The sequence below is a fragment of the Natator depressus genome, chromosome 23, assembly GCF_965152275.1.
Source record: "Natator depressus isolate rNatDep1 chromosome 23, rNatDep2.hap1, whole genome shotgun sequence".
Taxonomy (NCBI): domain Eukaryota; kingdom Metazoa; phylum Chordata; order Testudines; family Cheloniidae; genus Natator; species Natator depressus.
In genome coordinates this window covers 8,640,254-8,666,595 of record NC_134256.1, presented here as the reverse complement: position 1 = coordinate 8,666,595, position 26,342 = coordinate 8,640,254, and the positions used below count along the sequence as shown (strand labels likewise).

Genomic DNA, 26,342 nt, shown 5'->3' with positions numbered 1-26,342 from the left:
ATGCTACGCACGGCTCATGTGGCACCTCATGGTCTCAGACACCATCCGATGGTCCAGGGACATCTCCATCGAACACATCACCGGCCACGGACAGTACCTGGAGGTGTGAGCCGGTACGACATCGTGCATCAACTATGGGAAAGGGACTGAGAGACTTTTTCCATTGGACCATATGAACTGGAACCATAAACTCACTGAACATTAAATCCCACCAAATGAGGGTAGATACATCCCCATCATCGTAGCCACTTATTATACTCCACACCTGAACATAGTTTGAATCCAGAGAAGCTTACAAGAAGTGGAAGATTGGACAAATGACCAGGGAAGAGTATGAAAATATTGCTCGGGCATGCAGGAGTGAAATCAGGAAGGCGAAATCACACCTGGAATTGCAGCTAGCAAGAGATGTTAAGAGTAACAAGAAGGGTTTCTTCAGGTACGTTAACAACAAGAAGAAAGTCAAGGAAAGTGTGGGCCCCTTACTGAATGATGGAGGCAACCGAGTGACAGAGGATGTGGAAAAAGCTAATGTACTCAATGCTTTTTTTGCCTCTGTCTTCATGAACAAGGTCAGCTCCCCGACTGCTGCACTGGGCAGCACAGCATGGGGAGGAGGTGACCAGCCCTCTGTGGAAAAAGAAGTGGTTCGGGACTATTTAGAAAAGCTGGACGAGCACAAGTCCATGGAGCCGGATGCGTTGCATCCGAGAGTGCTAAAGGAGTTGGCGGATGTGATTGCAGAGCCATTGGCCATTATCTTTGAAAACTCATGGTGATCGGGGGAAGTCCCGGACGACAGGAAAAAGGCTAATGTAGTGCCCATCTTTAAAAAAAGGGAAGAAGGAGGATCCTGGGAACTACAGGCCAGTCAGCCTCACCTCAGTCCCTGGAAAAATCATGGAGCAGGTCCTCAAGGAATCAATTCTGAAGCACTTAGAGGAGAGGAAAGTGATCAGGAACAGTCAGCATGGATTCACCAAGGGCAAGTCATGCCTGACTAATCTAAATGCCTTCTATGACGAGATAACTGGCTCTGTGGATGAGGGGAAAGCGGTGGACGTGTTGTTTCTTGACTTTAGCAAAGCTTTTGACATGGTCTCCCACAAGTATTCTTGCCAGCAAGTTAAAGAAATATGGGCTGGATGAATGGACTATAAGGTGGATAGAAAGTTGGCTAGATTGTCAGGCTCAACGGGTAGTGATCAATGGCTCCATGTCTAGTTGGCAGCCGGTATCAAGTGGAGTGCCCCAAGGGTCGGTCCTCGGGCCGGTTTTGTTCAATATCTTCATAAATGGTCTGGAGGATGGCGTGGATTGCACCCTCAGCAAGTTTGCAGATGACACTAAACTGGGAGGAGAGGTAGATATGCTGGAGGGTAGGGATAGGATACAGAGGGCCCTAGACAAGTTAGAGGATTGGGCCAAAAGAAATCTGATGAGGTTCAACAAGGACAAGTGCAGAGTCCTGCACTTAGGACAGAAGAATCCCATGCACCGCTACAGACTAGGGACCGAATGGCTTGGCAGCAGTTTGGCAGAAAAGGACCTAGGGGTTACAGTGGATGAGAAGCTGGATATGAGTCAACAGTGTGCCCTTGTTGCCAAGAAGGCCAATGGCATTTTGGGATGTATAAGTAGGGGCATTGCCAGCAGATCGAGGGACGTGATCGTTCCCCTCTGTTCGACATTGGTGAGGCCTCATCTGGAGTACTGTGTCCAGTTTTGGGCCCCACACTACAAGAAGGATGTGGAAAAATTGGAAAGAGTCTGGCGGAGGGCAACAAAAATGATTAGGGGACTGGAACACATGACTTATGAGGAGAGGCTGAGGGAACTGGGATTGTTTAGTCTGCAGAAGAGAAGAATGAGGGGGGATTTGATAGCTGCTTTCAACTACCTGAAAGGGGGTTCCAAAGAGGATGGATTTAGACTGTTCTCAGTGGTAGCTGATGACAGAACAAGGAGTAATGGTCTCAAGTTGCAGTGGGGGAGGTTTAGGTTGGATATTACGAAAAACTTTTTCACTAGGAGCGTGGTGAAACACTGGAATGCGTTACCTAGGGAGGTGGTGGAATCTCCTTCCTTAGATATTTTTAAGGTCAGGCTTGACAAAGCCCTGGCTGGGATGATTTAGTTGGGGATTGGTCCTGCTTTGAGCAGGGGGTTGGACTAGATGACCTCCTGAGGTCCCTTCCAACCCTGATATTCTATGATTCTATGATTCTATGATAGCCATTATATGGACAACATACCTCCACATCTCAATGTCTGTACTTTGACCGGTTAAACTTTTACCCCCAATCGGGGAGATTGCAGAGTATGTATTCCTTACGCCACCCGTTCCGAAACCGAATTTCGCACCCCTTGATAATCTGTACCTTATTCCCTGATAACGAGAAACTTCTATGCTTAAACTCTGTACCGTTTTCTTTTTTACTTCAACATTATGTATTAGCTAGTGGTTATAGATCAAATTGTTATCATAAAGATAAACGTGGCATCTTTGCCTTGTCCCCTAAAATGATCCTGTGTAGTTTTGTCTGCATAACACTGGGGCCAGTTTTGTTCAACATCTTCATTAATTATCTGGATTATAGGATGGATTGCACCCTCATCAAATTCGCGGATGACACTAAGTTTGGGGGAGAAGTAGATATGCTGGAGGGTAGGAATAGGGTCCAGAGTGACCTAGACAAATTGGAGGATTGGGCCAAAAGAAATTTGATGAGGTTCAACAAGGACAAGTGCAGAGTCCTGCACTTAGGATGGAAGAATCCCAGGGACTGCTACAGGCTGGGGACCGACTGGCTAAGCGGCAGTTCTGCAGAAAAGGACCTGGGGATTACGGTGGATGAGAAGCTGGATATGAGTCAGCAGTGGGCCCTTGTTGCCAGGAAGGATAAAGGCATATTGGGCTGCATTAGTAGGACCATTGCCAGCAGATCGAGGGAAGTGATTATTCCCCTCTATTTGGCACTGGTGAGGCCACATCTGGAGTATTGCGTCCAGTTTAGGTCTCCCCACTACAGAAAGGATGTGGACAAATTGGAGAGAGTCCAGCGGAGGGCAACAAAAATGGTTAGGGGGCTGGGGCACATGACTTAGGAGGAGAGGCTGAGGGAACTGGCTTATTTAGTCTGCAGAAGAGAAGAGCGAGGGGGGATTTGATAGTAGCCTTCAACTACCTGAAGGGGGTTCCAAAGAGGATGGATCTAGGCTGTTCTCAGTGGTGGCAGATGACAGAACAAGGAGCAATGGTCTCAAGTTGCAGTGGGGGAGGCCTAGGTGGGATATTAGGAAAAACTATTTCACTTGGAGGGTGGTGAAGCACTGGAATGGGTACCTAGGGAGGTGGTGGAATCTCCATCCTTAGAGGTTTTTAAGGCCCGTCTTGACAAAGCCCTGGCTGGGATGATTTAGTTGGGCTTGGTCCTGCATTGAGCAGGGGGTTGGACTAGATGACCTCCTGAGGTCTCTTCGAACCCTAATCTTCTATGATTCTATGAGTCCTGGAACGACACTCTGAACAGGGAAGCTGGGCACAGACCCCAACTGGAGAACAGAGGACTGGGACTGAGAATAAGTGTGGGATTCTGGGTCTGGAAGAAAGCTTGGGGCTCTCACTTGGGAATGACTGAGGAAGTCAGAGAGAGACACAGATTCTGAACACATTCACTGCAGCTCAGCTGGGCCAGAATGGGCTCTGCTTGCACCTCAGCTCTCTGTGTTCAGCTAAGGACTTCCTAGGCTGGGTGCCAATTGGTAGCACTGTAAATCTGTGCTGGGCGCATTATTCCCTGCAGCGCGGAAAAGGCTCTCCCAGGAGTCTGGCTGAGCAGCACTCGCTGGGCAGAGCTCGCAGGGTGAAGCAGGAGGGAGGGAGCCCAGAGGCTCAGGCTATGTCTTCACCACTGCAGTGTGGCCCCTCACTACAGCAGCAGGGGATTCTCCGTAATCCCTCTCCCTGAGAGGTGGTAGCTGGGTGGATGGATGAATTCTCCCGTGGACCTAGCGCTGTCTGCACTGGGGGTTAGGTCGGCTTACCTGCACCCCACAGGGGTGTGGATTTCTCACGGAGCTGGGTCGACCTGACTTTTGAGTGTAGACCCGGTCTCGGTCTTAGAGATGGTGAGGCTGCGTGGTCCTCCTGGGGGTCTGGCAGGCTGAAGTGGCTCCTCCTGGGGATGTTTAGATGCTGTGGCGTAGCACTGATCCTGGGGATCTGTGACACAAGGCCTGACTGGAATCACCACACACAGCTGGCGCCAACGCCGGGGAAGCAGGACAGCAACTGGGGGAAGAGGCAGGAGGTGTTGGTGGCTGTTTATAAGGTGCCAGAGAAACCTAGGATGTGAGGAGCTTGGACTTGTTGGACACACAGGGACAGGGACAGAGCCAAGGTGGATCCCAAGGAGGCAGAGCCAGGGGGCAGGTGAGGAGTCAGGGGGCAAATGCTCCTTCCCATAGTGACCGTCTGCAGCGCAGCTTCCCCAGGCTACAATAACGACTCTCCCATGCTGGGTCCAGGCGACTGTTAAATGCGGCTTGTCTTGAATGGGCCGCGCTTCCTCGCTGCACACGCTCCCTGGGGTGTGCTTCTGCTGGGACTGAGCCTCTAAACAGCTTCGGATCAGCAGAAAAATAGGCTGTCAGCCAGAAGCGTGTCAACAGGGCCGGGCAGAGCACAGACGCTGCCAGCTCGGGACTTCCAGCACAATTTCTGGGTAACTGCACCTTTGACCGCCCTTCCGTGGTCTGCTCCAGGAAAGCCCCTCCGGTCTCAGGGCTCTCCCTGGGCAGGGTCCCACATCCCACTCCCTCCAGAGCAGGGGTTTAGGCTGCACCTGCTTGCCACTTGCCCAGCAACGCCAGTGGGGCCTGGGGAGCAGCCAGCAGAACAGACGTCCGAGAAACGCCTCCCAGAGAACACACAGCTCTCCCCGGACCCTGCTAGGAGCAGAACTTCCCACCGCCTGCCCAGGGCTCTGGCAGGGATCCAGTAGTGTGGCTCCCCCCTTGGCCCAAAGGTCAGGTCCTTCTGACGGCCCCTCGCTCAGGCTGAACCCAGCCTTTCACAGCACACGCCTTTTCTTTGTCTCTAGGCCTCTGATCCCTGGCTGAGCCAGCCTATGCCAGCCACCTTGGGCAGGGGACGTCTCTGGAGCGGTTTCCACACTTGCCGGCAGGGACAGCAGTGACCCCCCCACCCACACTGCTTCCAGCTCCTCAGGGAGCGGCAGTGTCCCTTCCACATGGAGTCGCCCACAGTGACCTACAGCATGTTCATAGTGCTAACCCCATAAGGCCCCCGCAGATCCCACTGCGGTTGCAATCTGTGCCCCAGCTGCCCTGCTCCAGCCCGCTAGGCTGCCTGGGTCCATGGCCCCAAGTACTGGCTCCCCAGGGAAGCTGACGCAGCTCCAGCTGGTCCAGGGCAGCTCTGTAGTGGGGGCTCTGCCACACCATCCTGGCCCCTGCCCCCCTTACAGTCTGTCCCATGGGAGCAGCCAGCCCAGGGCCACCCCAGCTGGAGCAATTCCCCAGGGCAGCCCCTGTGTGCAACAGGGGGCAGATGCATCCTCGTAACCTCCTGGGCTGCATGGCTCATTAGTGCAGCAGGGCCTAGTTGGGTCACAGTGTGGAGGGACAATCCAGCCCCACAGGGAGCAGGGCAGGGGTTCTGTAGGGGACTCTCTCCCCTCACAGTCACTACTGGCTTTAGTGCAATAATATATGGGGATATGAGATGAGGCAAAACCAAGGTCCTTTTGATGTGTCATTACAGCTCCCTGAAGGGGATGAGCCTTGCACCCGACTCCACACCAGCTCCAGCATGGGCCCACTGGTCGTAGGGCCTAGCCATGCCCTTGGTGCACTCCTGCCGTGGCTGGATGGAAGCCAGAGGGCTGTTGTGTAACAGGGGGGTGGGGGGTGGAGGAGGGGTGTTGCTTCACATGCAACAAATTTAGCTGCGTGGGTGAGATCTCTCATCACCATTCCAGGGATCAGCACACTGGCCGCTGTCCTGTCAAGCTCTGTATGTGTGTATGTGTGTGCATAGCTCTACATCTGTGTGTGACGTTGGCAGACCAGGTGCCAGCTCACGCCAAGCCCCTAGGTCTTGACTGAACACCGACAAACCCGTCGCTGGATCCAGTCTGGCTCCTCTGTGTGTTAGGGTTGTCACAATAGGTATTAGAGTTATAAGAATGTGTTTACTGCTTAGACTTTGTGAAATGCTTGTGAGTTGCCGCATGCAATAATCTCACTTATAACAGCTGCATCCCGCGCTATAAGACTATTTGTGAGCATTTGCTCTGTAACTATAAATCACCAGACAGGAGAGAAGCATTAACCAGTTTGAAATACTAGTTGCCAACAGGAGGTGTTATCCCCTGACCAACAAGAAGGCCCATCAACACTAGAGGAACTATTGTGGAATATCAGAGGACAAAAGACTTTGTTGTTTGCTCCCTCACCTCGCAAAGAGGAGATGGCAAGCGAATTCCTTCCATCAACTGAACTTGCAGCTCAAAGCAGGAGGGAAGAATAAAAAGTCCTAACAAGGAGGAACTGTATGCTGCTGGGATTGTGAGAGCATGTGCACACAGCAACGAGACACTCACGGCTGGCCTGTGCCAGCTGACTCGGGCTCTGGGGCTCAGGCTGCGGGGGCTGTTTCATTGCTGTGTAAACTTCTGGGCTCGGACTGGAGTCCAGGTTCTTGGACTCTGTGAGGTGAGAAGATCCCAGAGCTCGGGCTCCCGCCTGAGCCAGGAGGTCTACACTGCAATGAAAAAAGAACGAGGAGTACGTGTGGCACCTTAGAGACTAACAAATTTATTTGGGCATAAGCTTTCGTGGGCTAAAACCCACTTCATCAGATGCATGCAGTGGAAAATACAGTCGGAAGATATACAGTACAGACCCGTTTACGCGCGGATGTCGGGAGTCAAGCCATCACTCCCACATGTTGATGGACTGCAGGTTAGGAGGGCCATGCTGAAAAAAGTGTCTATGATTCACTTAGAAAAAAATGCCGTCATTTTCTGCTAGGTCTGGCTCGCACTTGTTTTCTTTCTTAAGAAGTCTGTCATTCGCGTTCCTGGCTGATTCATCGGCTGATCGGCTTTCTCCAGAAATCGATACCTGCGCTATGCCATGAAGCTTTTTAAAATGACTTATGAACCCCTTGCTGGCTTGGAATGATTCATCCCCCATTAAATTTCCAAATTTTGTTGCTTGGGCTTGAAGAATTGGCCCCCTTAGTGGCATTCATAGAATCATAGACTATCAGGGTTGGAAGGGACCTCAGGAGGTCATCTAGTCTAACCCCCTGCTCAAAGCAGAACCAATCCCCAATTTTTGCCCCAGATCCTGAAATGGCCCCCTTAAGGATTGAACTCACAACCCTGGATTTAGCAGGCCAATGCTCAAACCACTGAGCTATCCCTCCCCCCTTCCTTTCAGCCTTTCCTGAGCAAACCCTGTGCGTGTGGCTTTGTCTACTGTGGGTTTTGTTGAATAGCGCACAAGTTTTCGCTTAAGCCCTGTGGCAGAATTGATATTTTGTACCAAGCCGTTCAGTTTAGAATTCTTTTTTAGCCATCCTTGGAGAGTAGATTCGGCAATGCCAAGATCTTTTGAAACTTTGGCCTGGGTTTCTCCGCTATTTACTCAATCTGTTACAGCTAGCTTTTCTTCTACAGTGTAGGAACGCTGACGCTTGCCCTCTGCCATTATATTAGGCCTACGGTTAAAATTTTCTAATGTAGTATATATATTACTATATAACTACTATATATTATATCTCTCTGTAGCGTGACAATGACTCAGCGTGCGTGATACGTCTTCACCAATATCGGTAAACACGATTCTGCTCTGTACTTCCTGTCGATTTCTATGTCAGTGAGTTAGTGAGCAAATCTGTAGCGCTACATAGCAAGTTCCTGTACCGCATATTAACGAGTCTCATGTTTTAAATAGGTGGCACCGGGAGGCATGACTACCGCGATTTAAGCAGATTTGCGCGTAAATGGGTCGCGCGTAAACGGGTCTGTACTGTATATACACAGAGAACATGAAACAATGGGTGTTGCCATACCAATTACAAAAGAAAAGGAGTACTTGTGGCACCTTAGAGACTAACCAATTTATTTGAGCATGAGCTTTCGTGAGCTACAGCTCACTTCATCGGATGCATACTGTGGAAATTGCAGAATACATTATTATATACACAGACACCATGAAACAATACCTCCTCCCACCCCACTCTCCTGCTGGTAATAGCTTACCTAAAGTGATCATCAAGATGGGCCATTTCCAGCACAAATCCATGTTTTCTCACCCTCCGCCCCCCCACAGACAAACTCACTCTCTTGCTGGTAATAGCCCATCCAAAGTGAGCAGTCTCTTCACAATGTGTATGATAATCAAGGTGGGCCATTTCCTGCAGGAATCCAGGTTCTCTCACCCCCTCACCCCCCTCCAAAAACCACACACACAAACTCTCCTTACAACGTGCATGAAAATCAAGGTGGGCCATTTCCAGCACAAATACAGGTTTTCTCACCCTCCCACCCCCATACACACACAAACTCACTCTCCTGCTGGTAATAGCCTACCCAAAGTGACCACTCTCCTTACAACGTGCATGAAAATCAAGGTGGGCCATTTCCAGCACAAATCCAGGTTTTCTGACCCCCCACCCCAAAAAAAGACCCACACACACAAACTCACTCTCCTGCTGGTAATAGCCTATCCAAACTGACCACTCTCCCCACAATGTGCATGACAATCAAGGTGGGCCACTTCCAGCATAAATCCAAGTTTAACCAGAACGTCTGGGGGGGGGGGGAGGGTAGGAAAAAACAAGGGGAAATAGGCTACCTTGCATAATGACTTAACCACTCCCAGTCTCTATTTAAGCCTAAATTAATAGTATCCAATTTGCAAATGAATTCCAATTCAGCAGTTTCTCGCTGGACTCTGGATTTGAAGTTTTTTTGTTGTAAGATAGCGACCTTCTCCTGCTGATAATAGCCCACCTTAATTGATTAGTCTCGTTAGAGTTGGTATGGCAACACCCATTGTTTCATGTTCTCTGTGTATATATATCGTCCTACTGTATTTTCCACTGCATGCATCTGATGAAGTGGGTTTTAGCCCACGAAGCTTATGCCCAAATAAATGTGTTACTCTCTAAGGTGCCACAAGTCCTCCTCGTTCTGTTTGCTGATACAGACTAACACGGCTACCACTCTGAAACCTGACAGCAATGAAAGAGCCCCGCAGCCCAAGTCTGCTGGCACGGGCCAGCCCCAGGTGCCTAACTGCTGTGTAGACATTGCTTGAGGGGCAAGGATCACTAAGCACAAGCAAAAGATCCCCAGTGCTTAGCATGGGTTAGCCCTGAAGGACACATAGAGCTTGCTTGGCATCCAAGCTTCTTTTACTTTTTGAAACTTAAAACTGAAACTCATTTGTGTACCTGCTTTAACCTTGTAAATAACTCTGATTTCCTGTTCCTATAAAATAAATCTTTAGTTTGTAACAGGACTGGCTGCAAGCATTGTTTTTGGTGTGAGATATAAGGTGCAACTGACCTGGGGTACATGGGTCCCAGGTTTGTGTAATTTTTGGTGGTGCTCAGAATGGGTGCAAGCAGAGCCGTCCCCTCCATAGGAAGGACTGGGGCAACCGCCCTGGACCCCGTCCTTTGGGGAGCCCTGCACTTCAGGGGGACGTGGGGTCCAGGGCGGCCTGGAGAGTTAGTGGGGGGCCTGGCGCCAGCAGCAGCAAGTGACCTGGCCCCAGCCCGCTCTGCCCCACCCTGCTGGCTCCCGGTGTTGCTCGGGGGAGGGGCCGGAAGACAGAAAGAGGCGGGGAGGGGGCTTGGGAGAAGGGGTGGGAAGAGGCGGGGCAGGGGCTTGGGGAAAGGGGTGGAGTGGAGGCGGGGCGGGGGTGGACCAGGGGTGGGAAAAGGCGGGTCAGGCTGGGGCCAGGTTGCTCGCTGCTGCCAGCGGCAGGCCCCCCGCTAATCCCCCAGGCCGCCCTGGACTCTGCATCCCCCTGAAGCGCGGGGCTCCCCAAAGCACAGGACCCAGGGTGGTTGCCCCGGTCCATCCTCTGATTAAATATAAGCCCAAACATTGGTGGAGCCAGGCCCACATTCCTGAATGTTGGTGGAGCACGGGCACCATGGGCCCATATAACTTGCAAGCGCCGCCCATGCTGGGGTAAGCGACTGGTCCTTTGGGAGTAACCTGCATATTGCTGTGATCTTTGGAATAAGGGACCATCTATCACAGAGGTAAGCTCATCCAGGCAGCAAGACAGCTTGAAGAACCCAAGGGGACTGTCTGTGACTCCCTGGTCAGGCTATATAATGCTTGAAGAGTTCACACTGGATACTTGGGTGGTGAAATGTAAGTCTAGAACTCACAGCCAGTTTGGGCCGTGTGCCCTGCTTCAAAAAACAGTCTGCCCTGAGCCACTGCAGGACCCCTTGCCAGTGTATATGTGACAGCAGCGTGTGAGTGTAGAGTTGTGTGTGTGCACAAAGCTGTGTGTGGGTGGACACAGCTGTGTGTACCTGTGCATAGCTGAGTGTGAATTTGCATAGCTGAGCTCTGTGATTATGTGTGAGTAGCTGTGTATATGCGCGTGTAGAGTTGTGTATGTGTGTAGCTGACTGGGGGGCTGGCACAGGGCTGTGTGTGTAGAACTACGCGTGCACCCAGCTGGCCGTGGAGGGTTTGGTGTGTGTGTGGGGGCCTATGTGTGTTTGTGGCTCAGTGTGCGGGGGGGCCTTGGGGTGTGTGTGCATCGCCGCAACCCACTGCCTCCTGCAGGTTGGAGGGGAACCGCTTGCTGTGTGCCCTATCCCCCGCCCAGCGGGCTCTGTCGGCGAGGGACAGGGGGTGCAAGATCTGGGCCCCGGAGCGCTGGGGAGGCTGGCGGGCTGTGGTCCCCCAGGAGAACCCCCAGCCCTGCCGGCCGGGACCGCCGCAGCCAAGGGCTGGGCTGCCCAACCGAACTCGGATCCGCGGCGCCAGCGCCCCAAGGCAGACAGAGGGGAGCCCCGGGCGGGGAGGAGCTGGGGGCAGGCTCGGGGAGCTGAGGCGTGTGTGGACGCGGAGCGGGAGCGGCAAGGGGGCGATGCGGGGCCTGGGGCAGGGGAGGGGCCAGGTCAATCCCGGGCGCCGCCGGCGCAGCCGGGCCTGTGGGTTCCCTGCGGCCCCACCCTGCGGGGCAGTACCCCAGGGCCGAGCCCTGGCGCGGCAGCGCTGCGCCACCCAAGGGGCAGGAGCCGGGGGCGGGGAGCCGGGGCCCCCAGGCGCTCTCCCGGGGACGCACAGGCCGGGGGAAGGAGCCGCCCCGCGGCCCAACGTCGGGCCCAGAGGCCCCGCCCCGAGCTGCCCCGCCCGTGGGGACGGGCCCAGGCCGCCCGAGGGGCCCCACTGCGGAGCCGGGGGGGAGGGGGGACAAGAGCTGAAGCGCCTCAGGGCTGAGGCCAGCGGGGTCACCGCGGGGTCGGGGGTCACCACGTGGGGGTCATTGGGGGGGCGAGTCTGATGATGCTCCGCCAGGCCCCCCGCGCAGCCCCTCACTGGCAGCCCCCCTGGTGACCTACGCCCTGACGTCATCCCTCTGTGGGCCTTCCCTCACCGCGTGGTGACGTCCCCATAGGGCGATGAAGTCACTCTACCGCGAGGCGGGGCTTCTCGCCCTCCCGGGCTCGGATTAGCCCCGCCCCCAGCTGCCCTCACCCAACATGGCCGCCCGCCTCGTTCGGGCCGTCTAACGGACTCCGTCTACCAGGCTGCCCCGCGCGGAGGCAGCCGGCCAATGGGCGCGGGCGGAGGGGGCAGGGCCTGCGCGCGGCCCGGTGGTTAGTGTGCGCGCGGTAAAGGTTGGGTGTCTCGCGCCGGCGGCCGTTGGGAGGCAGGAGCGGCCCCGCCCCCTCGCTCCCCCCGCGGGGCGGCTGCCCTCTCCCCCCCCCCCCGGGAAGGGGCCTGGAGCACGAGGCAGCGAGGCGGGAGAACAGCCCCTCCCTTCCGCAGGTGAGATTGCAGGGGCCTAGAGGGAGGGGCGGCGCGGTGGGCGCTGTGTTTAAAGGGGCGGGGCCGCTCTTAAAGGGGCAGGCACGCGACGCCGATTTTGTGTCCGCTGGCCTGTGTCGCGGGGCGGGGCGAAGGGCTCTTAAAGATGCGGGGCCGGCCCGAAGCTGGGTGGGGCCCCGGGGCGGCAGGGCGGTTAAAGGGGCAGGCGGTGCTGCCGTTAAAGGGGAAGTCCCCGCTCCTCAATGGGGCGGTGCTGTCGGCCCCGGGGGGAGCGCGCCCCTTGTGTGCTGCCCTCCAGGCCGCGGGGGGAGGGCGCCTGCCGAGGAGCCGCCGGGGGCGGCCCTGTGAGTCTGCAGCGCGAGCCCCGCGAGAAGCCGGCGCGCCGCGAGGCCTGGCGCGCTTATTTGGGCGGAACTGTCACTCCGTGCCCCGGGGGGGGGGGGGGGTTGCTCTCGAGAGCTTGCGCCCCAATAAATCCCTGAGTCTCTGAGCTGCCACCAGACTCCTCCTTGTTTTTGCCAGAGAAATGTAATGGGGGCTGTGTGACACGGGGGGGGCCTTTACCCAGGGGGGCTGTGTGACACGGGGGGGGCTGTGTGACACGGGGGGGGGCTTTACCCAGGGGGGCTGTGTGACACGGGGGGGGCTGTGTGACACGGGGGGGGGGCTTTACCCAGGGGGGCTGTGTGACACGGGGGGGGGGCTGTACCCAGGGGGGCTGTGTGACATGGGGGGGCTATACCCAGGGGGGCTGTGTGGCACAGGGGGCTGTGTGACACAGGGGGTGGCTGTACTCGTGAGGGGAGAACTACCTGGGGGGCTGTACTCATGGGGGAGGAGGCTGTACCCAGGGGGTCTGTGTAACATGGGAGGGAGGAGGCTGTACCCAGGGAGGCTGTATAACCAGAGAGGGCTGTACGTGGGGGGCGTGGGCTGTGTAACACTGAGAAGGTGGGGGGCAAATAGCTCTTCACACAAGCTCCCTGCATGTTGCCACAGCAAGGGGGCCCATGAGACGCTGAGCTGGAGTAGCTGGCGGATTGCAGGTGGAAGCAGAGAGGTTATTTTCTCTCTTTATTTGGCCCTGGTGGAACCACGGCTGGGATCCTCTGCCCAGTCCTGGTGCCCGCAATTGAAGAAGGATGTTGATGAATTGGAGAGGGGTCAGAGAAGAGCCATGAGAATGATTAAAGGGCTAGAAAAGCTGCCTCAGAGTGACAGACTCAAGGAGCTCAATCTATTTAGCTTAACAAGAGAAGGTTAAATGGTAACCTGATTACAATCTATAAGTACCTACATGGGAACCAATATTTAATAATAGGCTCTCAATTGAAAGGTAGAACATGAGCTAATGAATGGAAGTTGAAGCTGCACAAATTCAGACTGGAAATAAGGTGTAAATTTATAATGGTGAAATTAATTAACCCTTAGAACAATTGACCAAGGGTTGTGATGCATTCTCAATTGCTGACAATTTTTAAGTCCAGACTTGATGTTTCTCTAAAAGCTCTGCTCTAGGTCTTATTTTGGAGCAGGTCTCTGGCCTGTGCTATGCAGGAGGTCAGACTAGATGATCACAGTGGTCTTTTTTGGTCTTTGAATCTTATTAACAGCATGACAGAACAGTGGAGCATGAGTCAGGGCAGGAGGTGCCAGGCCCAGTGACAGGGACGAGTGGGGATGTGGTTTGGCTTTTTGACATCTAGCAAGTTTCCAACCAAAGTCCTGTTTGGATCTCAGAAATCACTGCTGGATTTGTTAACAGCCACCACATCCCAGACCAGAGGCAGCTGCATTTCAAGCCTGTGCTCCCAGGGATCTAGGCTGTCACCAACACAGCACCAGGACACATCTTAGCTGGTACTCCCAAAGTGGGGTCAGCATCCACTCAGGTAACAGCAGGCTGTAATCAGTTGCATGGTAAGCAGGTGGGAACCAGAGGAGTGGGTGAAGGACTGATTCCTTTACTAACCCTGCTTTGAAAGAATGCCGCAAAGAGTCCCAGCAACCAAGGGGTTAATGTGAACCATGAAGTTCATATTTCGAAGACAAATCCCCCCTTTGTATTCCAGAGTAAAGCTGGAGTCACCCCATGACTGCTGGGGGATCAGGATTCTGATCTGGAGTTACCCTGCCATCATTGGCTGGCTCTGGGCGGCTGTGGGCTCTGGGTGACACTGGGCTCTGAGTGGCTGCAGATTCTGGCTTGGCCCTGGCTGCCAGTGGGCTCTGGGTAGGTGTGGGCTCTGGCTGGCAGTGGGCGACTGCGGGCTCTGGCCCGGTTGTTGGTGTTCTGCTGACCTGCCCCCTCTTTCCCTGCAGGCTTGGGTGAGATGGTGGGAGCTCAGCAGCTGGAGATGGCGGAGATGCAGCCAGCGCCAATGCCGCAGCCAGGCACCAGCGACCACCAGTATGAGTGTCTGGAGTGTGGCAAGGTGTTCAAGTGGTCGTCGCGGCTGATTCACCACCAGCGCACGCACACGGGTGAGCGCCCCTACAAGTGCTCCGAGTGCCCCAAGGCCTTCAAGGGTTCGTCAGCACTGCTCTACCACCAGCGCAGCCATACGGGCGAGCGCCCCTACAAGTGTGCTGATTGCGGCAAGGCCTTCAAACGCTCGTCGCTGCTGCAGATCCACCAGAGCGTGCACACGGGCCTGCGTGCCTTCAAGTGTGCTCTGTGCGGCATGGCCTTCAAGTGGTCATCGCACTACCAGTACCATGTGCGCCAGCACACAGGCGAGCGCCCCTACAAATGCACGCTGTGTGAGAAGGCCTTCAAGAACTCCTCCAGCCTGCGGCGCCACCGCAACATCCACACGGGCGAGCGCCCCTACGTCTGCGCCGCCTGCGGCAAGGCCTTCACCCAGTCCACCAACCTGCGGCAGCACCAGCGCATCCACACAGGCGAGCGACCCTACCAGTGCACCGAGTGCCCCAAGACCTTCACCCACTCCTCCAACCTGCTGTTGCACCAGCGCACCCACACCGGGGGCCGGGCCCACAAGTGCCAGGCCTGCGGCAAGGCCTTCATCTCGGACGCCTACCTGCAGAAACACCTGCAGACACACGCGGTCAAGCCGCTGGCACCCTACGGCGAGGCGGAGCTGGCCTGCACACCGGCCAAGCTCTTCCTGGCTCCAGCCGAGCCAGTAGAAACGGTGGAGATGCTGTGGAAGTGTGGGGAATGCGAGCTGACCTTCCCCAGCGAGGAGCTGCTGCTGGGCCACCAGCAGAGCCACCTGACCCCTGCTGCACCCGCTGAGCCACCCATCCCGCCACTCTACTCCTGCGCTACCTGTGGCAAGACCTTCAAGAATGGCTCGGGCCTGGCACGCCACCAGCACAGCCATGTGGGCGAGCGCCCCTATAAGTGCTCCATCTGCGAGAAGACATTTGTGCAGCTCTCCAGTCTGCTGGGGCACCAGCGCAGCCACCCGGCCGAGCAGCAGCTCATCCAGGCTGAGGCCGAGGTCACCTGTCCCCAGACCACAGCCGAGCCGGTCCCACCCCCCGTGCCTCCCGAGGTGGCTGAGCGCCCCTACAAGTGCACCGAGTGCGGCAAGGCCTTCAAAGGCTCATCGGGGCTGCGCTACCACCTGCGCGACCACACCGGTGAGCGCCCCTATAAGTGCTCCGAGTGCGGCAAGGCCTTCAAGCGCTCCTCGCTGCTGTCCATCCACCAGCGTGTGCACACCGGCCTGCGCGCCTTCAAGTGTGCCGAGTGTGGCCTCACCTTCAAGTGGTCGTCGCATTACCAGTACCACCTGCGCCTGCACACGGGCGAGCGCCCCTATGGCTGTGCCGACTGCGGCAAGGCCTTCAAGAACACCTCGTGCCTGCGGCGGCACCGCCAGCTGCACACAGGCGAGCGCCCCTTCGCCTGCCTGGTGTGCGGCAAGGCCTTCACCCAGACCTCCAACCTGCGGCAGCACCAGCGCACCCACACGGGCGAGCGCCCCTACAGCTGCCAGGAGTGTGGCAAGAGCTTCACCCACTCCTCCAACTTGCAGCTCCACCAGCGCACGCACTCCAGCGAGCGCCCCTTCAAGTGCTCCATCTGTGGCAAGGGCTTCGTCATGGCCTCCTACCTGCAGCGCCACCTGCGCACCCATGCTGCCGAGACCAAGGGGGAGGGCCCGGCCCCAGGCCTTCCTGCCCCACCTGCCACCCAGGAGGTGCACATTGTGCCCAACCTGCAGGCCACCCTCAACCTGGAGGTGGGCACCGCCCCCAGTGCCCCCAACTCGCAGACCTTCCTGCTGGTGCAGACGGCTCAGGGACTGCAGCTCATCCCCAGTGTCCAGCAGAGCCCCCAGAAGCTGCTGCTTCTGCCCAGCACGCAGCTGGTGCCCACGCAGCAGAAAGTGCCCATCCTCCAGAACACCCCCAATTTCACACTGGTGCCCAGCAGCCCTGTGGCCCCAAGCAATCCTGCCCCGCGCCAGCAGAGCAAGGCTAGGAAGCCGGCAGCACCTGGCAACCCCCAGAACATTATCCTGGTGCCGGGAGGTGGGCCGGCGCTGCCCAGTGTGCAGATCCAGGCGATGCCAGGCACACAGCGGGCACCAGTCCTCCCGGCTGGGCAGAACATCATCGTGCTGCAGAACATGGCTGATCAGGCCCCTGCAGAGGTGTCTGGTGTCCGGATCCAGGCTCAGCCTCAGGAGGTGGCTAGCATCCAGCTGCAGGCCCTGCCACCACCCCCTGCTGAGGCATCCAGCATGCAGGCTCTGCCTCAGCCCCCGGAACTGGGCAGCATGCAGCTGCAAACTCTGCCGCAGCCTCCCCCAGCAGGGGGTGAGGAGCAGCCCCTGCCCTGCTCCTCAGCCCTTCCGGACACTGTGGGTTCCGGGCCAGAGGTGCCAGGCCTGCAGGAGAGCCAGGACCTGCTGGTGGTGCAGAGCGGGCCAGGGGAGGAGCTGCTGGGGTCGGGTGGCGAGGTAGGTGTGCATCTGGAGACACTGCAGACAGAGGAGGGGGTGCAGAGCGTGCTGGTGCTGCGTGGCGCTGACGGTGAGCAGACCCGACTCTGTGTGCAGGAGGTGGAGAACCTGCAGGAACTGCCCCCGGACAGTGGGGTGGGGGCCCTGGCACCATCCTCAGGGCAGAAGCTCTTCATCATCCGCAGCGCGCCCGGTGAGCAGACCCTGCAAGTCCTGGAGAATGTGGGCTCTGGCAGTGGCGTGGGGCGAGGGGGGCCAGCTGGTGGGCAGCCCTCCACCACCAGCACCCAGATGGTACAGTTGCTGCCAAGCCCAGTGCCACCCCCACAGGAACTTTCCTCCATCCAGATTGTGCAAACGGTGCCCAGCGTGCAGCTGGTTCACACCTTCTGAGCACCTTTCCACAGACGCCAGCCAGAGGGTGTGCAGCTTGGGTTGGCATTGCAGGATCTGCCAGAGCTCTTGCTCCCTGTCGGCGTCCCCCACCCCCATTGTCTTGCCCAGGCAGCATGGAGACAGCGGGATGCCCCCACATGATGACCAGCATGGGCAGAAAGCTGTGGGACTTATGCAGGCAGCTTAACTCTGCTTCGCCCTTGCTATCTTGGCTACAGCCTTCTGGGATGCAGGGCTGGTGTCTGTGCCGCAGTCAGAGCCATGCTGGCATTAACTGTGCTGGGACAGGATTGCCCAGCAGCACTGTGATCCAGGAGGGGCAGGACCTGGCACAAAAGGAGCCCTTTGCCCACCCCTTGGCGGGGTCAGCGTGGCGAGCTGAGCAGGGCCCTCATCCATGTCAGGCTTAAGAACGGTGACAGATACTCCTGCCTATTAGTTAAAGAAGAGGTGTGGGAGCCAGGATTCCTGGGTTCCGTCCCTGGCTCTGGGAGGGGAGTGGGGTCTAATGGTTAAAGTGTATGTGGGGAGGGCAGGAGGGGGAATGGTTTGGGAGCTAGGACTCCTGGGTTCTGTTGGGGGCTGGGTGACCCTGAGCAAGTCCCTCCCTGGCTGTGGCGTTTTCACTGCTGTGGGTGGGGGCTAGCACTCAGGGTGCATGAATAAAAGTTGGGAGTTCTTCAATCACCAGGTGAGGGGAGCAGCTGGCACTTGTCACTCTGCAGGGGTGGGGGGTTCCCCATGACTCTGGCAGGCAGAAGACTGGCATGAGAGCAACTGCCACACCTCCTGTATCCCTGTCCTGGCAATCAGGTAATACCTGCTTCCTGAAGCCCTGGCCTATTCCCCCAATGCCCAGATGGCCTCCTCTGTAGGCAGAACACCCCCAGTCTCTTCCAGAGCCCACTGTGTATGATGGCACCTGGCGCTGCCCCAGGGGGTGTGGTTCCTTCAGCCTAGAAGGCAAATAAATGACTGCTTCAAAAGCGCCTCTATCTGGTTTGTTCAGTGCATGGGGGGACATGGCCTCATGTCCACTCCCATCTCACTAGGGCTGAGCCGGCAGGTACCACACAGGGCTGTATGAGAACTGGGCCCAGCTGGTAGATGGTGCCCTCCTGCTGCCACCACAGCTGCAGCCCCTGTGCCGAACCTAGCTGTGGCTGGTGCGTGCCTGCGGGCTCAGCCCGGCAGCTGTGGATGCATGAAACAGATCAGTATGTGCTCAGACACAGAGATGGGTCCCTGTGCTGGAGCAGCTGGGGGAGAGGGACCCGGCGACCTGCCAAGCTTGAGGAGTGTTCATCAGATAATTCTTGTGCTGGGGGCTGCGGGGCTTTGCCACAGGAAAGCAGCAATCAGTGCTGGTCCCAATGCCCCAGGATGGTGCTTGGGGGCCTGTACTGCAGAGAGTGGGGTGGGGCTCAGCAAGGGCCCCTTTGCCCCCCATATCCTGCACTGTACATTTGACCCCTGAATATGTGTTGGGTGGGGCCTGCCTGTCAGGTCACTGGGTCCATCTTGGCTTGTCCCCTTGCTCAGTGGTCACCAGGTCTGGCCTGGCTCACCGGGTCCAGCTCAGCTCAGTCATTGGGTCTGGCTCAGCTTGTCCGTTCGCTTGGTCACCGGCTCTGGCTTGGCTCACACACTGGGTCCGACTTGCTTCGCTCATTGGTTGCTAGATCTGGCTTCGCCTGCACTACCGGGTCAGTGGATCCAGACTGGCTCGCCCTCTAACTCATTGGTCACCAGGTCCCCCTGGGTCCAGCTTGGCTCACCCCCTCGCTCAATAGCCACCAGGTCTGGCTTGGCTTGCCAGCCCGATCACGGGGTCTGGCTCGGCCTGCCCCCTCACTCACTGGTCAGTGGATCGGGGTCGGCCCACCTGCTGGGTCACCGAGTACAGCTCAGTTTGCTCCCTTCCCTCCTGGGTCACAGTCTGGCTCAGCCTGCCCCAGGGCGCATCCATCCACAGAGACCCAGGCTGGCCTCTGGCTGGCTGGCAGCAGTTTGTGGGGAGGCCTCTGGAGCAGGGTGGGCAGGGCCGCTGGCCTGGTCTTGGCTGCAGATCAGGCAAGCGGTAGGGGCAGTCCTGGCATCTTGTCCCAACATGCAGGCAAGCATGGCAGGAACCTGGCTCTGGGGGGGGCCATTGCAAGAGCCCTCATAGCAGTGCCATGGATAGGGGCCATGCCCCCCCCCCCCCGGGATTGGTGCCCGTTTGGTGAGTGCCCCAGGAGGAGCCCCCATCCTTGCACACACCCCACTGTCCTCCTGCAGGACCTGACCTCAGCCTCCTCGCTCCCCCTCACTGCGAGGCAGGCCCTATGCGGCCCGCTGGGCCGCACTTGCTGCCTTAGCAACGGTTGCTAGGTAGTGCCAGGGCGGGTGGGGGAAGAGTCGGAGGCGTGAGCTGCGGCGCATGCGTACTGGGCAGGAGGAGCGAGGCCGCCGGTGGCTGCGCACTGGGCTGGGGTGAGAGGCTCTGAGACCGTGGAGCAGGTCCATTGCTCACAGCGGCGGGGGTGGCGGGTTGTGGGAGGTTCCGTTCTTCATTGTGGGCTGCCGGGGAGCTCCATCGCCTGTGCTGCAGGGGTCGCATTTTCTGGGGAGGAGGACTGTACCATTCTGTTCTTGGGGGGAGGAGGTGGTTGCAGGGGCGGGCAGTCCCATTTCTTTAATGGGGGAGGGGGTAGTCCCATTCCCTTTAATGGGGGGAGGGGCCGTGGGGGCAGGGGTGGGCAGTCCCTTTCCCTTTCATGGGGGGAGGGGCATATCTCCATTTTCTCTAGGGCAGTGGGGGCGGGAGCTCTCCCTGTGAGGGGGCTACTCTGCCTCTGGCGGGGCAGCAGCAGGAGAGCAAAGATCTCATCAGTGGTGAGAGCTGCTTCTGCCCCACCTTGTCTCTCTGACCCCTCTGCCACCGGGGCCATGGGGCCCTTTCCCCTCTAGGGGGTGCTGGCTCCCATCTGGCCCCAGGGTGGGGAATGGCTGGCTGAGGGGGGCAGGGAATGGGACGTGGGGCCTTTCCCCTCTAGGGGGCTCCAGCTCCCACCCAGCCCCAGGGCGGGGAATAGCTGGCTCAGGGCGTGGAGAATGGGACGTGGGGCCTTTCCCCTCTAGGGGGCTCCAGCTCCCACCCAGCCCCAGGGCGGGGAATAGCTGGCTCAGGGTGTGGAGAATGGGACGTGGGGCCTTTCCCCTCTAGGGGGCTCCAGCTCCCACCCAGCCCCAGGGCGGGGAATAGCTGGCTCAGGGCGTGGAGAATGGGACGTGGGGCCTTTCCCCTCTAGGGGGCTCCAGCTCCCACCCAGCCCCAGGGCGGGGAATAGCTGGCTCAGGGCGTGGAGAATGGGACGTGGGGCCTTTCCCCTCTAGGGGGCTCCAGCTCCCACCCAGCCCCAGGGCGGGGAATAGCTGGCTCAGGGCGTGGAGAATGGGACGTGGGGCCTTTCCCCTCTAGGGGGCTTCAGCTCCCACCCAGCCCCAGGGCGGGGAATAGCTGGCTCAGGGCGTGGAGAATGGGACGTGGGGCCTTTCCCCTCTAGGGGGCTCCAGCTCCCACCCAGCCCCAGGGCGGGGAATAGCTGGCTCAGCGCGTGGAGAATGGGACGTGGGGCCTTTCCCCTCTAGGGGGCTTCAGCTCCCACCCAGCCCCACGGCGGGGAATAGCTGGCTCAGGGCGTGGAGAATGGGACGTGGGGCCTTTCCCCTCTAGGGGGTGCTCTCTCTGCTCCTGCCTGGGAACACCCTGTGGATTCAGCCTCCTGGGCCTGCCCAGCTCTTCTCTGTGCTGCAGTCGCTGAATGACTCTAGTGCAGTGATGGGTGGCACTGGCCTGGGGGCAGAGCTGGCTCAGCAGGGCCTGCTCTCAGTGCTGGGGGAGTGAGCCATTCGGAGCCTCACCAGGTCTGCGAGGGGAAAGAGAGAGCCCCAGCTCTCAGCCTTGTCTCCTGCCTTGCAGGTGCTCTCACTCCTGCCAGACGTGATGCCCATGCTGGACCCTAGCCAGCTCGCCATCCGTGAGATGCAGGAAGATGAGGAGCAGATGGTCCTGGAGCTGCTAAAGGTCTGGGGAGGAGCCAGTCAGTGCCAGTCTGTCCAGCCTTGGAGCTGTCTGTCTGTCCGACCGTTCAAGCTCTAACGCTTTGCCTGCCTTTAGCACCTGCCCTGTGGGGATCTCAAAGCTAGTTAATGATCCTGCATGTCCCCCCGCCCCTAGCTCGGGGTGGGCAAACATTTTGGCCTGAGGGCCACATCTGGGTAGGGAAATTGCATGCAGGGCCATGAATGTAGGGCTGGGGTGGGGGTTAGGGTGCAGGAGGGAGTGCTGAGTGTGGGAGGGGGTGTGGTGTTAAGGAAGGGGCTCAGGGCAAGGGGTTGGGGCAGAGGAGGGGTGCAGGGTGTACGAGGGGGCTCAGGGAAGGGGGTTGGGGTGCAGGAGGGGTGCACAGTGCAGGAGGGGGCTCAGGGCAGTGGTGCAGGGAGGGGTGTGGAGTGCGGGAGGGGGTTCAGGGTAGGGGGTTGGGGTGCAGGAAGGGTGCAGGGTGTGGCAGGGGACTCAGGGCAGGAGGTTGGGGTGCAGGAGGGGTACGGGGTGCGGCAGGGGGCTTGGGGTAGGAGCTTGGGGTGCACGGTACGGCAGGGGGTTGGGGTGCAGACAGGGGGCTCAGGGCAGGGATTTGGGGTGTGGGGTGCAGGAGGAGTTCGGGCTGCAGGCTCTGGCCCGGTGCCTCTTACCTGGAGCAGCTCCAGGGTGGCAGCGGCACGCACCAGGGCCAGGGTAGGCTCCCTGCCTGCTGCCCTGGCCCCGGCCCCTGCGCCGCTCTGGGAAGCGGCCGGCACCACATCCCTGCGGCCGCTGGGGGAGCGGGGGCAGAGGGCTCCATGTGCTGCCCTTGCCTGTGGGTACCTCCCTCGAGGCTCCCGTTGGCTGCGGTTCCCCGTTCCTGGCCAGTGGGAGCTGCGGGGGAGGTACCCACGGGCAAGGGCAGGGTGCGGAGCCCTCTGTCCCCCCTCCCCTAGGGGCTGCAGGGATGTGGTGCCGGCCGCTTCCCGGAGTGGCGCAGGGCCCAAAGTGCCACGGGGCTGGCAATCCCGCAGGCCGGATTGACAGCCCTAAGGGGCCGGTTCTGGCCCGCGGGCCGTAGTTTGCCCACCCCTGACCTAGCTTGTTGCACCAGGTCAGTGAGAATACCATTATTCATGGAGGAAACTGAGCGTATGTCTACGCTACCCGCAGGGTTGGTGGGCAGCGATTGATCCAGCGGGGGTCGATTTATCGTGTCTAGTCTAGACACGATAAATCGACCCCCGAGCGCTCTCCCCTCGACTCCTGTACTCCAGCTCCGCGAGAGGCGCAGGCAGAGTCGACGGGGGAGCGGCAGCAGTCGGCTCACTGCGGTGAAGACACCACGGTAAGTCGATCTAAGTTCGTCGACTTCAGCTATGTCATTCACATCGCTGAAGTTGCATAACTTAGATCGATCCCCCCCTAGTGTAGACCAGACCTGAGGCGCAGAGAGCTGAGGCAACTGACCCTTGAAGTCACACAGGGTCAGTGCAAGACCTGCTCTTGACCTGCCATTTCCTGCTGTGAGCACTAGACCCTGCTGGCCTGCAAGGTACAGAGCTAGAACCCTGCTCCTTTCCCTCTACCCCTGGCCTTTGTGCTCTGTGTGCAGTACCTGTGAGAAATGCATGGGATTGAGGCCCTGTGTCGCACCCTGCACTGCCCTCGATACCATCCCCTGTGTCTGTGCTGCCCTTTCAGGTGGGGTCACATCCCTCAGGGAAAGCTGCTGCCCGGGGCGAACCCGACATCACAGCCTGACCCTACGTTGCACTCTCTCCCTCCCCCCAACCTCCCTGCTTGTCCTGCCTATGCTGTCCTTGGGCCAGGCCCTGCTGACATGCCCTTTCCCCCCAGGATGGGTTCAAGGACACGGAGAACCGGCTGATCCTGTATGTCCTGACACGGCCCGTGGTGCTGCTGCTCCTGGCCGTGGTGAGCAGCGGCCTCCGCTTCCTGCTCAACTCCTTTGTAGCGGCGCTGCTGGGGCCCGTGCTCCTCACCATCCTGGCCCTCAAGCTGCTGCTGCGGCGCTCGCCGGACCTTGGTGGCCTGGGCGCGTACTACCGCTCAGGGCAGCGTGGGCTCTGGGTGGCGGTGTACGGCGGCGACGACGTGTGTGGCTGCGTGGCGCTGCAGCCCCACCCGCAGGGGGCGACCCGCACAGCCGAGCTGAGGCGCTTGGCCGTCAGCCGCTGGTACCGTCGCTCCGGCGTGGGGCGCCGCCTGCTGGCCTTCCTGGAGGCCCAGGCCCGGGCGCAGGGCTACGAGCGCATGGTACTCTACGCTGCCGTGGTCACCAAGGCTGCCATCAGCCTCTTTGAGAGCAGCGGCTACCGCCCCACCGGCAGGCGCAGCTGGCTGGGCTACACCATCCTGCAGGAGTTCAGCAAGGAGCTCTAGCAGCCCCTCCCTCCCCCCCCGCTCTGCTGGGTCGGGGGAGCGGCTTGCAGAGAGCAATTCTGGCCAAGGGCTGGCGGGCCGTATCTATCCTCATGCCCAGGAGTCCCTCTGCTCCATGGATGCCACCGAGGGACACAGGGCAGCGATGGCTGGGATGTGGGTTTTAGGGCATGACAGCCCCGGCCTTCGTTCCCAGGACAGCAGTGCCACCTTGTCCTGGACTGGAAACCACCTGTTCTGGATGAGTCCCTTGCTGGAGCTTCAGCAGGACAAGACCGGCCGGACCTGATTGTGACTGGGGGGGGGAGGGAGGAGGGTTAGCTCAGTGGTTTGCGCATTGGCCTGCTAAACCCAGGCTTTTGAGTTCAATCCTTGAGGGGGCCATTTAGGGATCGGGGGGAAAATTGGGGATTGGTCCTGCTTTGAGCAGGGGGTTGGACTAGATGACCTCCTGAGGTCCCTTCCAACCCCGATATTCTATGATAGGAGATCACAGACCCGATTGTGACTGTGACTGCGACTGCTGGGGGGGGATAGATCACAGCCCCAATTGTGACTGTGGTGGGTGGGGATCACAGGCTCTATGGTGACTGCTCTGGGGAAAGGAATATAGGGTGGGCGACCCTGACATGGAGCGGAGCAAAAGGGAACTTGAGCTTGGAGACTGGGGATGTCCTGCCCTTGGGGTGGAGGTGCAGGCGTTGCCTCAGGGGTGGGTGGGACCCCAACATTAGAGCAAGGCTGTGGAGGAGTGTCTCTCTCCTGCCCCAGAGTGGGCTCTCCCCAGCACCAGCTTGGCTGCGTGATGGAGTCATTTGGCCATGGTTTGCCATGGGCAAATTCCCAGGCCTGGGCCTGGCTGAGGATCGCATTGCTGCAGCCAGGAGAATGGGGACTCTGGAGCTGTCAGTTGCCCCCGCAGTCTGGCAGCTGCTGTCCAAGCACCCAGAGCTCACACTGTCCCACCCCGGGCCATGGGACCTTGCTGCAGTCACGCAGGCTACCAGCTGTCACTGGGTACATATATGTTCGAGCATGTGTGTGAATAAATCTTGCCATTGTAGATACAGCAGCTCCATCTATCTCCCACCCCCACGGGCCTGAGGCAGCTCCCCAGGCAGAGGCCAGCCAGCAGGAACACACAGCAAGGGGATCCACTCAGCCCAGGGGGGTCGTCAGGAGAGTCACTGCCAGGAAAGGCCAATGGGAGCTGTCTCTCGATCTCCAGACATGTTCTTACAACAGCAAATATCCCTCCTCCCATCCTAGTGTGCATGGGGGGCCAGCGCTGATGGCCAGGGGAGAATGCCCCCTACTGAGCACCCCACTTTCTGCAGCACAGGCCCCCTAGCGCTGCCCTGGGGCATTGGGGCTAGCACTGACTGCGTGGGGAGAGAGCCCCTGCCTGCTCCTTGCAGCCGCCTGCCTGTTCCTTGGCAGTCTCCCATCCACAGCGGGCCAGGCAGCTGCTGTTTAGCGGGATGTTTGGTTGTACGACAACACAGGTTGCTATGGTTGCCAGTACCCTGGAAACACAGTCCTCAGCGGCGACTGCCCTGCAGTGCAGCTGGCTGGGCAGGGGCCGTGCCTGGCATGGGGTGCCAGGTGGCCAGGGTCTCCTGTCTACGGGCAGGGTCCCAGAGACCTGGGCTGCGCTGTGCCTCTGCCCGCGGCACTGCTGGCGGCAGGCCAGCCCGGCTCGCACAGCACTGACTCAGTCTTTCTATGACTCGCCCCTGGCTGGGACTGTGAGGCCAGGACATCCCCAGGGCTGTGGGGGGAGATGAGCGCCAGCCAGGCCACGGCCCCCATGGCAGGACAGGACCCCTCCCCCTGTCCCCTCACACCCCTTGGTCCGGACATGGCACAGCACACAGGGCGTGAGGCCAGCCTGGCAGCTGGAATCACAGGAGGACGTGTCAGTGTGCGCGCACAAGTATGTCAGTGTGTGTATATGTGTGAATGACTATGTGCGTGCGTTGGCATGTGTACGAATTGACAATGCATGTGTCAGTGTGTGTGCACATGTATGTCAGCACCTGTGTGTGTCTGTGCGTGTGCATCCCTTTGCATGAATATTTGCACACACATGGGCGGGCATGTAGGGATGGCTGGGTGTGTGTGTGGCCCTGGGTGTTAGTTTGTGCTGCACACACAGGCATGAGCCCAGCTGTTGCAGCTGTTTCTGTTGCAGCTCGTTAACCCATTGCCTGCCAGGGGCCTGGCTGGAGGATGCTGCTCTCTGTCCTGGGACACGTGGCTGGCAGGGCTCGCCCAATCCAGCATCCCTGGTGTCACGCTTGCCTACTCCTGGGCACAGGGTTCCCTGCCACCCCTGGCTTCCCAGGCTCCGAGGTCACCACCCTGAGCTGTGGGCGTTGCAAGGCTCCCTCCTTAGAAATTGTGGCCAGGCTGAGTCATCCCCTGGCCTGGCCAGTCCTGCTCCATGAAACACCCCTT

General features: G+C 58.7%; 2 protein-coding genes across 6 annotated transcripts; both read left to right on the top strand.

The window, feature by feature from the left end:
* The first annotated feature begins 12,021 nt into the window (after positions 1–12,021).
* ZNF628 (zinc finger protein 628) lies at positions 12,022–17,418 on the top strand. Of its 2 annotated transcripts, none has more exons than XM_074937592.1 (2): positions 12,022–12,068; positions 14,391–17,418. In XM_074937592.1, exon 2 carries the CDS (start codon positions 14,402–14,404, stop codon positions 17,402–17,404), a length of 3,003 nt encoding a protein of 1,000 aa, XP_074793693.1. In that variant the 5' UTR covers positions 12,022–12,068; positions 14,391–14,401; the 3' UTR covers positions 17,405–17,418. The 2 variants fall into 2 exon arrangements, with proteins under 2 accessions (XP_074793693.1, XP_074793692.1); XM_074937591.1 differs by lacking the exon at positions 12,022–12,068 and adding an exon at positions 12,299–12,412.
* A 364-nt stretch (positions 17,419–17,782) lies between these two features.
* On the top strand, positions 17,783–25,726 carry NAT14 (N-acetyltransferase 14 (putative)). 4 transcript variants are annotated; one of them, XM_074937606.1, is made up of 3 exons: positions 17,783–17,857; positions 21,372–21,476; positions 23,337–25,726. In XM_074937606.1, exons 2-3 carry the CDS (start codon positions 21,396–21,398, stop codon positions 23,880–23,882), a joined length of 627 nt encoding a protein of 208 aa, XP_074793707.1. In that variant the 5' UTR covers positions 17,783–17,857; positions 21,372–21,395; the 3' UTR covers positions 23,883–25,726. The 4 variants fall into 4 exon arrangements, with proteins under 4 accessions (XP_074793707.1, XP_074793704.1, XP_074793706.1 ...); XM_074937603.1 differs by lacking the exon at positions 17,783–17,857 and adding an exon at positions 19,805–19,882; XM_074937605.1 differs by lacking the exon at positions 17,783–17,857 and adding an exon at positions 19,840–19,909.
* The last annotated feature ends 616 nt before the right edge of the window (positions 25,727–26,342 follow it).

Bases quoted from the DNA above. Each gene is read 5' to 3' on its own strand.
- NAT14 (XM_074937606.1), top strand. From the start codon at position 21,396: ATGCCCATGCTGGACCCTAGCCAGCTCGCCATCCGTGAGATGCAGGAA. The intron at 21,477-23,336 runs GTCTGGGGAGGA...CTTTCCCCCCAG, and splicing joins TGGTCCTGGAGCTGCTAAAG to GATGGGTTCAAGGACACGGA.
- ZNF628 (XM_074937592.1), top strand. From the start codon at position 14,402: ATGGTGGGAGCTCAGCAGCTGGAGATGGCGGAGATGCAGCCAGCGCCA.